The sequence below is a fragment of the Limulus polyphemus genome, unplaced genomic scaffold, assembly GCF_000517525.1.
Source record: "Limulus polyphemus unplaced genomic scaffold, Limulus_polyphemus-2.1.2 Scaffold679, whole genome shotgun sequence".
In the NCBI taxonomy this organism is placed as follows: domain Eukaryota; kingdom Metazoa; phylum Arthropoda; class Merostomata; order Xiphosura; family Limulidae; genus Limulus; species Limulus polyphemus.
This window is the reverse complement of record NW_013666289.1, coordinates 305,921-322,563: the sequence shown is the minus strand read 5'-3', so window position 1 is coordinate 322,563 and position 16,643 is coordinate 305,921. Positions and strand designations below refer to the sequence as shown.

The following is a 16,643-nucleotide window of genomic DNA, read 5'->3' as shown; positions in this document are numbered from 1 at the left end:
AGTAAACACGACATTTCCATTCGATCATTAAATAAAATTTATTATATAGGTAATTGTTAAAACCCTTACAGATTTACAAAATTATAGCTTGTAAATTTATAAATATTTTTGTGTTTAATCTTTCATTCTTCGTGAGATATTTTTATTTGTAGCTAACATCGTATATTTATATAGGTCACAGCAATTTCTGACATCTTAAAAGCTTGGACAATATATTTTTTATTATTTTCAGTTTTTCAAAATATTTTAAAGGCAAAACTAGTTTTGTAAAGGTTAAGTTACATTTTAAAGCCACACTTGAGCTTACGTTTGTCATAGAAAGTCGAAACTACTCTTCGTGGGTGTTAGTTTTTTCTTCTTCTTTATTGATATTTCGATTACTAAACAGTTCGCCATCATCATTAGAGTTAATGATAACAGTTCAATCGCATCAAGTATCCAGTCTCCACAACAGTAACAAGATACAATGTATTATATAAAGGCACGCCCTTCAATACCGTAACGTACATTGAAGCGTAAGACGAAGATTTTCTCTTTCACACTATTTTTATTTAATAGTCTCCCTGTGGGACAGCGGTAAGTTTACGAAGCTAGATTGGCACAGTATATATCCCAATGTGGCTTTGCTCTAAAAGTAAAAAAACAAACACATTTATTTAATAACAAGTTATTAGCTATCGGCTAGTTCCTAAACCGGAATACCTGAAGATTGTTGATGAAGTTGTGATGGAAAAGCATGTGGATCAAATACGAAACAGCATGGGATAAAAATTTCGTTCTTATATCTTTATATACTGCTTGACTCGCATAAAAAAAATCTTCTTATCTGTAAAATAACTATATAATCAGCAATAATCTTTAGAAAATTACAACCACATTGGATTAATGTAATAATTAAACAAGCTAAGAGGGTAAGCAGAGCTAGATAACAAATAAAATATGGAAATTGATGAGCATTAAATAAGATACTTCGAATATTAAATAGTATTTTTATAGTATTGACAACAGACCTAAAAACTCTTAACAACTTAACGAAATATTTGTTTGCCTGAAAAGTATCGAACACTGAAATACTACGTACGGGAGTACATCAGCTGTTCATTATAACACTGAACCACTTGCTTCTATGAAAGGGATCGAACACTGAATACTACGTACAGGAGTACATCAGCTGTTCACTATAACACTGAACCACTCGTTTCTATGAAAGGGATCGAACACTGAATACTACGTACAGGAGTACATCAGCTGTTCATTATAATACTGAACCACTCGCTTCTATGAAAAGTATCGAACACTGAATACTACGTACAGGAGTACATCAGCTGTTCATTATAACACTGAACCACTCGCTTCTATGAAAGGGATCGAACACTGAATACGACGTACAGGAGTACATCAGCTGTTCATCGCTTCTATGAAAAGTATCGAACACTGAATACTACGTACAGGAGTACATCAGCTCTTCATTATAACACTGAACCACTCGCTTCTATGAAAGGGATCGAACACTGAAGATCCGGATTTGGTAACTGTTATTTATGTCTCGTATACTTGTTTAAAAAAAAGGATCGAACACTGGACACTGAAGTGATGAGCAATACAACTGTTGAAAACCTTAGGGAAAACGTGGATGTATGAGCAGGATCAAACACTGGACCATGTAAATGGGGGCATAAAAAATATTTATAACCTTTTTGAAACTTATGTCTGTAAGAGATCACTATGGGAACATTTGCTGTGTTTATCTAGCTCGTAATTTGTGTGAGTTCATTAAAACATCTTAGTTTATATTTACCGAGTTTTACAGTGTTTTTTTTTTGTTTGTTTTTATAAAATTCACCCAGTAAAAGGTTTCTTTTCTCAGTGATGATGTGGAATGTCAAATTCGATCGTTAATTCTCGCTACAGACATAACCCGCCAGCAGGAGTTCTTGTCAAGATTTAAGGTGAGCCTTTGTTCATATTGTTTGTATGAATTCCTATCTACGGTTAAGCAAATAATTATAACATTAATAATTAATGTTGTAAACTTGTAATACAGTCAAGCAAATCATTCTGATGTTGATGCACCTAACCTATTGATTTTATCCAATACATTTAAGCTATACCTAAGGTTTTTTCTAAGCTATATATTACCACTTATAGAGCAATAACTTATACATTACGGAATAATTACTGTCCCATAATCTAACAATAGTGTTAAGCCTAAACTCCTCTTTGAACAAAGCCATCTGTCACACACGAGTTACTTTCGACCAGCTGAACAGGCCTTGTCTGTGGTTTAACAATTATGGAAATACACTCTATAAAGTATCGCTTATATCTGGTTAAAATGAATTTTTCAAAGAATTAAAATGAATAAACTGGCATATTTTCTGTTTACATTTTTTTGCAGTTGTTTATAAGCTTTATTCCTGGCACGTAATAAATATTTTCCCTCGAATTTCAGAAATACATTGCAGAAAATGCACTCGATTTATCGAAGAAAGAAATTAGGCATTTTATTCTACAGGTGAGCAGATTTTGACCTAAACCCAAATATTTTAAATGCTTAAAGTCATTTACAAACAATGAAAACTTTCAGCGTGGTAGTTTTTGTCTGTACAAGTTTTAGTTGATTTAGTTCTTTGTTCATTTCAGATAGGTTTGAAATGTGCTGACCTGTGTAACCCTTGTCGTCCTTGGGATATAAGTCAACAGTGGAGCTACCAAGTTTGTAAGGAGTTTTACCGTCAAGGTAGTCCTCGTATTTCCAAAATACGTGTTTTCGAAGGATGTTGAGAATCAGTGTTGGATGTAAAGTTTAATAGCTCTTTTAAAAAATAAAAAAATATGGTTTAAGTCCAAAATCTTGAGTTGAAAGATCTATCTGTGTGATACAGTTAAGCAACTATGTTGCGTTTTAAAGTTTATTTTCAAATACTTAGTATTTATTTTTACCATTTGTCAAAATCCTGAGAAAGAGAAAATTAAACAGTGAATTACGTTTCTTTGTACTATCATGTATAAGAATAGCATTAAATATCATGAGTAGAAAAGTAATGTGATCATTATTTTGGTTCAACATTAGTCAACAACCTTGTTGTTAAAAGTGTGAAGAAGAAAATAGTACAACTTTCCTTTCAAAAAATATATATCAATATTTTCATATTTCAATTTTGAATTTTAATCCGGGTATTGTTATTCATGTGCGTGACTAATTGATTTTGCTTAAATTTAAAGTAAAATGAAACAAATAATAATTTGATTATTAAGTGTTTGCTTTTAATTACGTATATAAAGCTATGTTGACTAATAAGCACAGAGTCTATATAAATGACTGTTAAGCCGAGAACGAGTACAAGCATTCCTTGACATCAGGTTTTCCTACAGGTGACATAGAACGTGAGCTTAGTCTTCCCGTAACGCCCATGTGTGATCGTACCAGAACTTCTGTTGCTAGGATACAGGTTGGTGAGTATCTTTGTGACACATGATAAAACAATAGTTATAAAGATATCAGTAAAAAAGAGCTACTTTGAATTTATATATCTAAGAGTAGAAACTGGTGCTATTTTTGATTGTTATACAAATGATGATAATAAACCTAATACTATTGTTTTTGTTTTTTATATTGAATGCTAAATGAATTTTGTCAGAACGTAATCTAAAATAAATAAACAAACGACGAAATTTACGTATTACTCTTTTTAGATTTCTTTTATCAACGTTTCGGCTGTGTTAGACCAAACATCGTGAATAAGGCGAAAGCCGAAACGTTGATAAGAACTGTGTAATATCTGAAGATAGTCGTTTGTTTATTTTAACAAAAGTGAAGCTAATATTATTATTATTAAGCTAGCAATAAATAACCTGATTTCATTTGATTATTATTCGCTGGACAAAAAACAAACTGATATTATTTTTGGAAAGTTGACAGTAAAGAAGTGTTACTCTATCAGTTATTTATCTTGATACAGTAAAGATCTAATACAATCTTGCTTGTTATATCGCTGAGGGTAAGAAATTGACATGAATCCTAATGTTATATAGCTTACTGTAAAAAAAAAAAAAACGTTTATTTTAGGACTGCAAGGGTAATAATAAAAATTATATACTTGTTATACGTCTTAATGTTAAACATTTTTTGCTCTTATAGTTATTTTAAAACCAAATAGCTTCAATCTGTTCATGTTAATTAATTCACAAGATGACAATGGTTAAACTTACCTACAATCCAATCTATTTTTTAACTAATACCTTGTTTTTGACTATTCCTCTTCATTACTAAATACTGATATTACGATTTCTGGTTGTATGTGTCCTACCGTTGTTTAATAATTTTACACGTAATCGCTAAATATTGTAAAAAAATATCTAGTTTACTATCTTTACTATATTTAGGCATTTAGTATTTTTTTAAGGATGAAAACTTTCAATTATATTATCTAATTCCACTGTGAGTTTCAGATTTTTTTCGCTATGTGGTGTCCCCTCTGTTTGAAATTTGGGACCAGTTTTTGAACACTTCTCTATCAAACCACCTAATGAAAAACTTGAGAGATAATCAGGCCGAATGGGAGGAAGGTATAGAAAGAGAATTAGCTGATAAAGAAGAGACGAGTACAACGATTGGAGCAGCTGCCATGGCTATGGAAGAATATGCTCCTCTGGCTTCTGATGAAGAGGATTTTGTGGATGAATGTGGAAGTTTTCTTGGTGAAAGCTTCTTTTTCGATGAGGCGTTTGGGCCATTTCATCGCCGACGTTATAGCATGCCTGTAGAAAATCAGCAGGTGCTTTTAAAAGGTAGAAATCGTCAATTCAGTGCCCCACAGGTTCTCCAGTATCGGAGGAGAAGTAGTGTTGGACCTTCATTATCCATATCATCTAGAATACCTAGCCCTAATCTGTACACGCCTTTTAAAAAACCTTCAGTATCAAGACTTCTACAGACCAGGACAAGTATACTTTCTCTTTCTACTGGTGTAGATTCATTGTTTCTACAGAGGCTTCAACATTTAGCAGACGACTCAAAAGAACTGAAACCAGAACTAACGTTAGAATGCTCACTCCATTCTCACACTTTGGAATCTGCTCATCTTGAAACGGAACCCAGTGAAAACGTCAAAGATGTTGACAGAACAACAGATATAGAACCAGAAATCTTAGAATATCGAACGAGTGGGAGTAGAACATCTGGGGTGATTGTACATAACCAAATGTTCTATCGGAGGACAAACAGTCCATTGACAAATATAGCCTCCGATACATTGAATGCTGATGCCTATGATAAATTTCAAGGGGATGTGGGAGCTCAAATAGACGAAATGGGCGATTCGGTTTTGGACTGCAGCAACGAGTGCTGTACCGTGTCACCCAGATGCTATTCAGAAGGAACGGAAAATGCTCAACGAACTGAATCTTTTAGACAATCAACTTCTCATTCAATTCCGGAACAGCAGGATAGCTCTGAAAGAACAGGTGCTCTTTCAGTAATCCTCATTAAAGATAAAAGCTTAGCACAATCCGAAAGTACTATTAATAAATACATTGACAATGGCTCTACTCACGATTCTAGTGCTACGTTGTTAGCAGATGAAACTTGTGATGTGAATTTTTTTCTGGGAGAAGAAAACCCTGAAAAGGAACTCTGCGAACCCGGGAAACAAACTTCTTGGCGTACCCACATAACCCGAAGTTTGTCTGACGAACGTCCAGATAGTCCAAGTAAAGGCTGTGATTCCCCTGTACCTTCTGTAGGGGGATCAACAAAGAGTTCAACATCAAGCAGTTCGCGACTAGTTTGTCGAAGAGGGTCGGCTCCCACTTCTAGTGTACAGAAGTTCAGTGACTCATACGGGAAAATGAAGGATCATTCAGTTTCTTCGGTCTTTAGTCGCCGCTGGTCTGTTCCAGCTGAACCTCTCTCAGGTATGTTTTTTGCGAATGATTTAGTTCAAACAAATCTCTGGTAGCTTTGATCCTTATTTTTTGTTTATTTGAAAAACCTTTACTAAAATCTGCTGTTTAAGTATTTTTTATCTCGAAAAATCTGTATGACAACTATATCATAACGTCATACATATTTATCTAAATTTGCTAACGACATTAAATTATGGGTTTGCTGGGTATAAAGAGGATGCTCTGCCTTACAAAAGGATTTGGGTTATTGGTGAGTTGGGCAAATAAATGGCAGGTAGCTCTTAATTATAATAGTCTCTGATCGGGGGTAGACAACTGTCAGTTTATGGACTTAAAAAATAAAATCCCGCGATGGACACAGCAGATATCCCAATGTAGCTTTGCTTTAAAACAAACAACAATTATAATACACGCAAGATAATGTAGCTTAGATATCACAATTTGAATTATAAGTACACTTCTGATATGAATAACCTTAACAGTATTTTGGAAGGAAAGGTTCTTGGTGTTCTGGTTGATCAGTCGTTTAAGCCATACAAACAATGTTGTAATGTCATTGTATAGTCATAGGTTAGGTCACATTTGGAGTATTGTGTTCAGTCTTGGGTTCCTACCTCAGAAATGACATTTAATTGTTGGAAAGGATTCAGGGGAGGGCTACTTGGACGATAACTGGTATGGAGATGTTATCCTATGAGGATTGGCCACAATCTCTCAACTTGTTTTATCTTGAAAAATGAAGGGTTAGAGAAGATGTGATGGAGGTGTTTAAGATTGATAGTGTTGATGAATAAAGGCTGGATGTGAGTTTTTTAAGGGATTAGTTTAATTTATTGGATGCTTAGAAGATATAATGTTGTTCTATAATGTTATGTTTTATCATTTCAATTATCTTTAAATAGTTTCGTTAATTTCTGTAGTTTATTTCAACTTAACCTATGAAAAATGTGCTTCTTGCTTATTGTTTGTTTCTTCCAGTCGTTTGAAGGTTATGTTAGATCTGCACTTCTGGTTTATTTCCATCAAATTTTAAACCGGTGTTTACCTTATTTTTTATTTGTGACATTTAACGTAGTTAACCCTTGTTCATTATTTCAATCTAACATATAACAGTTTATCTACTTACCTCTTGTTTATTTCAACCTAACGTATAACAGCTTAGCTACTTACCTCTTGTTTATTTCAACCTAACGTATAACACTTGAGCTACTTACCTATTGTTTATTTCAACCTAACGTATAACAGCTTAGCTACTTACCTCTTGTTTATTTCAACATAACGTATAACACTTGAGCTACTTACCTATTGTTTATTTCAACCTAACGTATAACAGCTTAGCTATTTACCTCTTGTTTCTTTCAACCTAACGTATAACAGCTTAGCTACTTACCTATTGTTTATTTCAACCTAACGTATAATAGGTTGACTACTTACCTCTTGTGTACTTTGGTCGGAATAATGTGTTTTTTTTTACTTGTGTATGTTTCAACTGGATTTGTGTATTTACATCAATTCCGATACGGTTAGGTTCCTTACTTTTTTTATTGTAGCCATACTTTAAAAGAAAACGGTCATTCGTTACTTCTTGTTTATTTCAACCTAACGTATAATAGGTTGACTATTTACCTCTTGTGTACTTTGGTCGGAATAATGTGTTTTTTTTTACTTGTGTATGTTTCAACTGGATTTGTGTATTTACATCAATTCCGATACGGTTAGGTTCCTTACTTTTTTTATTGTAGCCATACTTTAAAAGAAAACGGTCATTCGTTACTTCTTGTTTATTTCAGTCAGATATACGATAATTATGTTTCATACTTCTTGCTTTTATTTAAAACCCAAACCTTATATTTTTGTTTATTTCAATCAAACTTGAAACAGGTATATCTATTACTAGTTGCTGATTTTTATTAATCTAAAACAGGCTCGTTTCAACCAAACTATGTATATTCTGTTCCTTGTGTTTTGCAATGAAAAGTGTGCCATGTATGTTTTTTTCTTTATCTTTATTATAACCAAACCTGCGAGGGACATATTCCTTACTTCTTCATTTCAAGTATCTTTAACAGATTAGTTTCTTACATTTTGTATATTTTACGAGAATCTAAGTCGAGTATGGATTTACTTGTTTATATCAGTAATCATCAAACAGGCTGATTTCTTAATTCCTGTTTATTGTAACCGAACTTTGGGCTGACATATTCTTTATTTCTCTTTATTGCATGGAAACATATGTTGTGTATGTTCCTTACTTCTTGTTTTTGCAATCAAACCTGTGACGGGTAAGTTTGTTTTTAAGTTTATTCAAACAAATATGTGACGAGCGTGTTATTTGCTTCTGCATTCTAATGAACAAAACGAAAAACGTGTGTGAAAAACAACATAACTTGTGTTCTGTGAATATAAACCAAGTCTTAGAATGGCTATAACACTAGTTCAGATTAAAAACAACGCAATTTATGTTCTATGAATGTAAAACTGTCCTTAGAATGGCTATAACACTAGTTTTAGTTAATAACAACACAACTTGTAATCTGTGGATATAGATAGACCTGGTCTAAGAATGGCTAAAACACTAGTTTAAGTTGAAACAACTCAGTAGCTGTGGGCTAACAAAACAGAACACGAATGTGTTGCCTGATGCACAATCTTTGGATGTTATACAGTCTGTACATACAAATGACAACAATGTGACTTCACAAGACAACAATGCATGTAAATAAACACAATTTTTAATTGAAAATCGTACGTTATTTGTGCTTTCGAAAACACAGAAAGTCTGAGTGTATATATTGCTATAGCAATCACTTGTGCTATTTTCTGTGTTTGGAAAACATAGTAGTATTGTCGTGAAATAAAATAACGTTTGTGTTCAATTACGACATAAGTTTTTCATAGTATTGTTTGTTTCAACTAAATTTGTGGCGGAAGTGTTCTGTGATTCTTATCTGTTTTAAATTACCCGTCGATCCTTATCTCCTTGTTTATTTTATCTGAACCTAGGAGAATTCGGTTATTTTTCACTTTTTTGTTGTTGTTGTTGTTGCTCATGTCAACCAAATACTTATCTCCATTACTTCTTATTCATTTCAATCAAGACTATTATGACTGATGCATTCTTTACGTGGAGTTTATTTCACCAATTTCCAAGACATAAATTGTTTATGTCTTTTGTTTATTTTAACTATCCTTAAAAAGACGTGTTCTTTACGTTTTATTTATTTCAACCTTACCTGTTACGGAAATGTTCCTTACTTCTTGCTTTTTTTCGGCTGAACCTATTACAGGTATGTCACCTTAACTTTTTATTTCTTTTAACTTTATCTGTTGCGGGAATGTTCCTTACTTTATGCTTTTTTTCGGCTGAACCTATTACAGGTATGTCACCTTAACTTTTTATTTCTTTTAACTTTATCTGTTGCGGGAATGTTCCTTACTTCTTGCTTATTTCAACCAAATCTGTTACAGGTATGTCCCATACCTCTTGTTAATTTTGACGGTTGTTTTCATCCATCCATAACCAGACCATTGTTTTCATAGTTCTGATCTAGTAATATATATAATGGGGGTTTGAAAGCTCAAAACGTAAACATACAGTTTTCACATGATTATATGGTAAATATAAATTAATATATATATATATGTGTGTGTGTGTGTGTGACATTTTTGCAAAGCGTTTCGCTACAGTTAAGAAGCTGTATTTCCTTCTACGTTGAAAATACTGTGTACAGTTTTTGCTACAGTGAGGGGTTTCCACCATACAGGAAGGGTTTTAATAGTTACCTTATCTCAACAAACTATTTATCGTTAGTTAATTTGTTTGGACAAAAAAAAAATTAAGATGATATTTCAGTCCGGGTAAGTATGGTAGTTAAATTCCATTTTCTTGTTATTAAAGATATTAAGGCTATATTATACAATGTCATTTTTATTTCAAATCTTTCTCGGAAGTGTTCATTCATTTTCAAAGTTAGTTTAAAATATCCTCTATTTTTTGTCTAAGTGTTTTTAATATTAACAATATGGACCTTTTACGACTTGTACAAAATGCGCTTTAAGAGAAAGTGTTGACTTAACAAGTTCTTAAAGAAAGCTCCAATGAGCAATACCTTAGAACTGCCATCATAGAGACGCAGAAAAAGCTAACGATCCAACGTGACAGAAGTGTAGAATGTACAAAATAAAGGCCATGAAATGATCTATTTGAAGATTGTCGGTCAAACACAAAAAGCTTCCTCGTGGCTGCTGTTACATCGGTTGTTATAGTTACTTCATGCATATAAAACAACTGAGAACCAAACAAACTGTAAAGAATACCTTTTCCATTTGCAGGAGTCAGAGATTCCGTGGCTTCAGAGTTTAGAAACAGTCAGGATGAAAATGTACGTTTACAGAAAGAACTGGTTCGACATCACAGCTTTGGGTTGCTTGAGACTTTGTGCGTTGTTCCATCATCAGAGTCTGAATATGAAGGATCCAGCACTGGTCCAACCAGCACGGGAACTACTTGCAGTACCAGAAGAAATAGTTCGATTCCTCCAGGAGTAGTTCGTCATAGTTTTAGCAGTAGAGGAACCTTCGACACAGACAGTAACGATCCAGAAGGTAGCTACAGCTCAGAAAATCAAGACACGTTTCTTCCGTGTATTCCACCATCTAGACCTCAGTTGGCTAGAAGACGGGGTTCCCTACCAGCAGACGTGCCACTTTCTCTCATGGGTCGCGTGCCAACTTCTGTCGAAACCCTTTGTCCAGGGCCGGGTTTTGGATTAGATCCTCTCCAATATTTGGATAGCAAAAGTTCTTCAACAGTATGTAGAAGAGATTCAATGGGTGAAATTTTACAAGCTCTTCTACGTCCGACCAGTAGCCGTTTAACTTTCCACGGATTGGGTGCAGGATCTAGCAGACTGCAAAACACCATTTCTCAGGGAATATTGATCAATCCAGAACATACAACAACTCCAGGTCTTCCTCGACGAGGATCGGCAGGTCTAGATCTTTTCTCTGGATTCTGGCGCTCAATAAACATAGATAAAACTCAAGCATCTCACACAACCAAGCAAAGGGTGAACCTTCCACAGCAGTCATGTCCCCTGGGTTCTTCTGGGGACTCTGAATGGTCTCCTCAGTATTCGGCCACAGACACATCTAGTCACAAAATGCACAGGATAAATAGTTTTTCGGTAACCACAACCGAGTTAGTTAGTCCTCCAGGGATACCTAACACTGTACGGTGCCAACGAAGACGAGGCTCAGTGCCAGTAAACGTCCCTCTTCTTTCATTCAGCTCAGGTGATCATAATTGCTTACGTCATTTTATTTATTAATCGTCTGAAAAATGTTCTCAAATTTTAATACAAAAATTACATCGGTTTGAGTCCCATGGTTTTAATAATTATCTTTACTTTTTTCTTTTTCTACAACCCTTTTCCTTATTGCTGGGACACACACAAAAATGAGTTTAGTTTATAATAGTTATGATTAGCATTTACTTTGTCGGATAGTAGAAAAGCTTACGTTTGTATTTTCCTAGATATTTATACAAATTTTAATCATTTTCAAATACAGATTCTCTCATTATTCAAAATATTTTTTATTTATAAAACCACCGTTTTTTATTAATCAGAATTTAGTATATAATACGAGGACCACATGTTAAAAGGTGTTTTCTTTAAGAAAATTGACTGTGTCATTTTTGTCGATAAATCATAGTTGAGAGAGAAAAGAGAACCATTTTCACAAAATATTTTAAACTTTTTCTTAATCATATTTATCGCTAAGTGTTGAACTGAAAAATATGAATACATTAACATTACGTGTTAAGTGTGCAGTATTTAAAAACCTTTTGTTTAATGATTAATGTCTGCTAAAAATGTTTAGGAAGTTATTCACTTTCGTAACCTCTGTCGGTTGTATCATTCTGTTAATATTTCAAGTTGAACGAAGATATATTAGTAAACTGATGCCTGTAAACCAATTCAACTAACACCAAGGTCAAAGCTAAAAACGAGGAACAGATCCGTGTGCACTTAAATTTTTAAATCATTACATATAGTCTGCTACGAGACAGTTTCGAATCAACAGTGAATCACTGCTAAATGTACAGTTATGGTTGTGAAAGAAATATTGAAATATCTATGTAATAAAGCATCTGTATATCTGTCCCTCATGAACATTTTTCAATTGTCCGATTCATGATCACAATGAAAATGTCAACGGTTCTTTGGTATACCTTAAATAGATTCAAAACCCCTTGTTTTGTTCGTCTTTTTATTTTTACTAATTTGACAGCCACTTCAAGCTATGCCCAATAGCATCCTCCCACTCGTTATTCTGTTTACCATTGAAACTGAAATTAATTTTATTCTAAGTTTCCTAAATATTAACATCATGTCGTCAACAGATAGGTTCCTACTAACATTGGTAGGAAATTAACACACTTTAACAACTTCCCCCTAACATTGGTAGGAAATTAACACACTTTAACAACTTCCCACTAACATTGGTAGGAAATTAACACACTTTAACAACTTCCCACTAACATTGGTAAGAAATTAACACACTTTAGCAACTACATTAGACGGCACACTACATTTCTCTGAAGATTTTTACTTTAAAATGTCTCCTTATGTAAACATTCAAAATTTGTAGTTCAGAACAAGAAGAAATTGGCTACTTTATTAACTGTTTTCATAACTTAAACCACCATCCTACGATCGTTCACGAAACAACATTTAAAGTGTGAAAAAACACTATAAATACATAAATAAAAAATCCTGTACTTTCTAATGTCAACAGTATTTCCTGTTTCACCTGTTATTATGTCCTCGTATTATGAAATTACATGTACTATTCCAGCTACAGACAGCTTAATTTTCCTTGGAATCACAACATTAAAATAAAAATTGGAGCTGTTACGAAACCGATTTGTTTTGTTTGTTCGATTTGGGGTAAAGCTACTCGAGTGCTATTTGCACTAGCCATTTTTAACTTAGAAGTCAACACCACCTATCGCTAACTCATGGGTTACTCTTTACCAAAGAATAGCGAAATTGACCGTCACTTTATAGCGCTCCCAACTGAAAGAGCGAGCATGTTCGATGAAAGGATTCGAACCTGCGACTCGCAGATTGCGAGCCGAACGCCCTAACTACCAGGCCATACCAGACCCCAAAACAAGTTTGTAAACTAAAAGATTTTTCGAAAATATATTACAATAACGAGTACTATAATTAGGTGATCTAGATATAAAATTATATGCAGTGACTGTCCAACTAGGTATGTCGGGGAAACGGAAAGATCGTTAGATGAACATCTAAAACTTTCTTCTAACGTTTATGAATGCTTGACAAACACTGAATACTCCTCTAACAAAGAAATTGTAGATAAAATAATGACCGGCCATTAACAAAAGAAAAATTAACGAAGCTTTAATTCTTAAAATAAAAAAATATATTATGTTTTTGTTTTGAGATAAAAAGTATATTTTATATAACATTTTTCCTCCTCTAGCAGTTTTGTGGCACTTGTTACTACACACGTGATAATAGTCCACTGTTGTATAGACGAGTGTATGTAATAAATTAATTAAAATCTAAACCCATGTTAAACTGTTCCTTATCCCTAGTTCTCCGAGGTAGAACCCTTCCATAATTATATATATATATATGTATTGAAAGCTGTTGCTATGGGCTAGTGAGTAAACAGCCTTTCAAGTGGTGAATTTTAGTATATTCTGTACTGATTAAATGTTAGTCCATTTTTTTCAATAGTTATCTAACAATAAGAATTATTATTGAATCTATTGGTGAAAATTAACTACATTTTCTTTCTTTAGGTGAAACTTCTTCTGGAGACTAAAAAAAAGGACTAATATTCCATAATGGACTACGCTGTTGTGCTCAAAATGTACTAAACTAGGTTATGAATGAACTTTGTGACATACATCCGAAACTATGCAACAAGCCCACAATATTCGAGAACTTGTCATGAATCTCACATTTGACTGAAAATGTTTATTTATAATAATACCAGGTGGTATGTATGAGGGAGAAAGACAAGTTTCTGATTATCTGGTGGGAGTTGGGAGGTGCTACAAATTAGTATCCCTGGGAAATGTAATTTATCAAAGTTCACGTCATACAGAATAATTTCTTGAAAAGGTGTTAATTGTTGTTTACTGTCAAATTATTGTTTTAAGTCCTTTAGCGATGAAAAATACCTCCAGTATTAATGTATGTAGTTCTAGAAGGATATCAGGTATGCAGAGGTGCTGTTTCTTTCGTCGAACTGAGTTAGAAGTGACACCACATAGTAAATACTTAGGTAGGACACTTGGGAACCTAACATTTGATATCATTTGCACACTGTGTTTCATTTTACAGTGCCATTGTTAATGTCTGAACCACACTCTTGTCTAACTTTTGGAAATAATATCCCGCACAGCAGATATTATAATATAAACAATAAAAACATCATATGGGACCGAAATAAAGATTTAGTAATTCGTATTTGCAGTATATATATATTCAGGTACGAATAACATAAAAGACACACTGGATTACAGAACTATTCTCTCCGAAAGAAACTAGCCACTGCCCCATCATTTTAGTACTGAATTGTATTGTAATATTCTTATGAACGTCGTTGATTTGTAGTGATTCACAGAGATCACTTCCCTGAAACAAACCGACAACTGAAATGCTTTACATTCAGGGAGAAATTATTTTTTCTTCTCAACTCAGATTACCCGTTTCCAATTTAATTTATGCTTGCCTATGGAACGCATTATCCTACTTAATTCAGTAAACTAACTGTTGTCACATGGCGAACACATCACCTTACACAGTTGAACACACGTGGAGAAAATGTTACTTTAAATGAAGATCGTAGATTGTAATAAACAATAGTTCAAGATTTTATAGTTAAATGTTAAATCGAATTTTAGGACAAAAATCATACTTTACCCTTAAGAGATCTATGCTATTTACGGTTTTATTATAAACCAAAAAATTATTTCATGATTCATCAATCATTTTATTCATTACATGCCTCTGAAAGTTCAAAGCTGTCTCCTCATTACCAAAACATTACATTTCATGATATTTTTAAGGTTAAATTTTCTGCCACTGTAATTAATGATAACAATTGCCCCATGCCAAATATTATCAGTATATGGCAGAATAATATATGTTCTTTTAATCTCTAATATTATTTTATCAAATTTCAAATTATTATCTTTAAGCTAAAATTATTCCACAAAAGGCTGTAACCTTAAGAAATAATTCAATATGTTAATACGTTAAGCTGTGTTCAGTTCTGAGGTTTTAAGTTGTATTAGTAATTTCTCCATTTCATTCAAACATCACTCTCATAAACATCACGTGACTCACTTTACCACAAGTATAATTTGACTTTACTCTTAACATTTTTAAAATGTCACGTGACTTGTTTTACCTCTAGGTAGTTTCCATCTTTTCTCTATTACTGTTGGAAACGCCACAATGTTTGTTTTACAACTAGGTAGTTTTCATCTTTTCTCTACACTGTTTATTTTACCAAAACACACTTTTCATATTTTATCTATCATTTTTACGAACATCACATTACTGATTTTACCACTAAATAGTTTTGTATTTTCTCTACCACTCTTAGAAACGCACATTACTTATTTTACCAATAAATAGTTTTGATCTTTGTTTCTTACAAATACATTTGCTTATTTTACCAATAAATAATTTTCGTATTTTATCTATCACTTACAAACGCTATATTGCTTATTTTACTACTATATAGTTATATTTTTCCTTATCACTCTAAGCATGGTAAAACTTATTTGTTTTTAGAGAAAAAGAAATATAATTTCCAAAGTTTTTGCAAATACAAATTCCGTGAACTTTTTAAAGTCTTGAAGATCACTTTGCAACACTTAAAATTTTCGACTCTTATTGACATCATAAAGAAAGACCTTGGTGCCATCTACCTATTAAGTTATTGCATCATTTCCTATAAATGTAGTAGCAGTTAAAATATTTTATAAAGAGACTTGTGACATAAAATAAAACAAAATTCGTTTTATGATTCTTTTAATAACTATTTTAAATCCTTGTGTCTATTGTACCTATATTTTGTAAGCTATTATACAATTCATCATTTGTTGGTTTGTTTTTAAGCACAAAGCTACACAATTAGCAATTTGTGCTGTTCCCATCACGGGAATCGAAACCCGGTTTATAGCGTTATAAGCCTTCAGACTTACCTCTTAGACACTGAAGGGCTATATATAATTCATCAATCAGTCTTTTGGGATGTTCTTCATTCAATTTAGCTGTTTTAGGTTCAAACTCTGCCTGGTATAATTTCTAGGTCCTGAAAGATTCCAGTCGATAGAATAATTTTCTTATGCGCTACTGTTACAATTAGATTGTGTGACAATGAAAAACAATTATAAAATATTGTTTTGTTATTGATGTGTGTGTGTGTGTGTGTTGTTATTCAAACTACAATCCAAATAAAATTGAGAGAGCGGTTTTCTATTCACTGGTTGGTGTCATTTATTTGATATACAGTTTTTTATTGTTAAGTAGAAAGATGGGTTATCAATGCAGGAATCAAATCTTCAATTTTAGTGCTATAAGCCTTCAAGGTTTCCTCTCAGTCATAGTTGTCCCTAGCATATACAAAATAATGATTCTTGTTTATGAAATTATATGATTAGCGCACTTCAACTTCTG

At 33.1% G+C, this 16,643-nt stretch overlaps 1 protein-coding gene across 4 annotated transcripts in view; it reads left to right on the top strand.

Moving 5' to 3' along the window:
• Nucleotides 1-16,432, top strand: part of LOC106459907 — a 129,426-nt gene extending 112,994 nt beyond the window's left edge. For 3 of the 4 annotated variants that reach the window (XM_022386481.1, XM_022386479.1, XM_022386480.1), the window contains exons 10-16: nucleotides 1,868-1,949; nucleotides 2,453-2,515; nucleotides 2,644-2,740; nucleotides 3,376-3,456; nucleotides 4,447-5,916; nucleotides 10,240-11,202; nucleotides 13,748-16,432. In XM_022386481.1, coding sequence (XP_022242189.1) covers nucleotides 1,868-1,949; nucleotides 2,453-2,515; nucleotides 2,644-2,740; nucleotides 3,376-3,456; nucleotides 4,447-5,916; nucleotides 10,240-11,202; nucleotides 13,748-13,770 — 2,779 coding nt within the window. In that variant the 3' untranslated portion in view covers nucleotides 13,771-16,432. The remainder of the gene's footprint in view (nucleotides 1-1,867; nucleotides 1,950-2,452; nucleotides 2,516-2,643; nucleotides 2,741-3,375; nucleotides 3,457-4,446; nucleotides 5,917-10,239; nucleotides 11,203-13,747) is intronic. The other variant, XM_022386482.1, reaches the window with a different exon arrangement.
• Nucleotides 16,433-16,643: the final 211 nt, after the last annotated feature.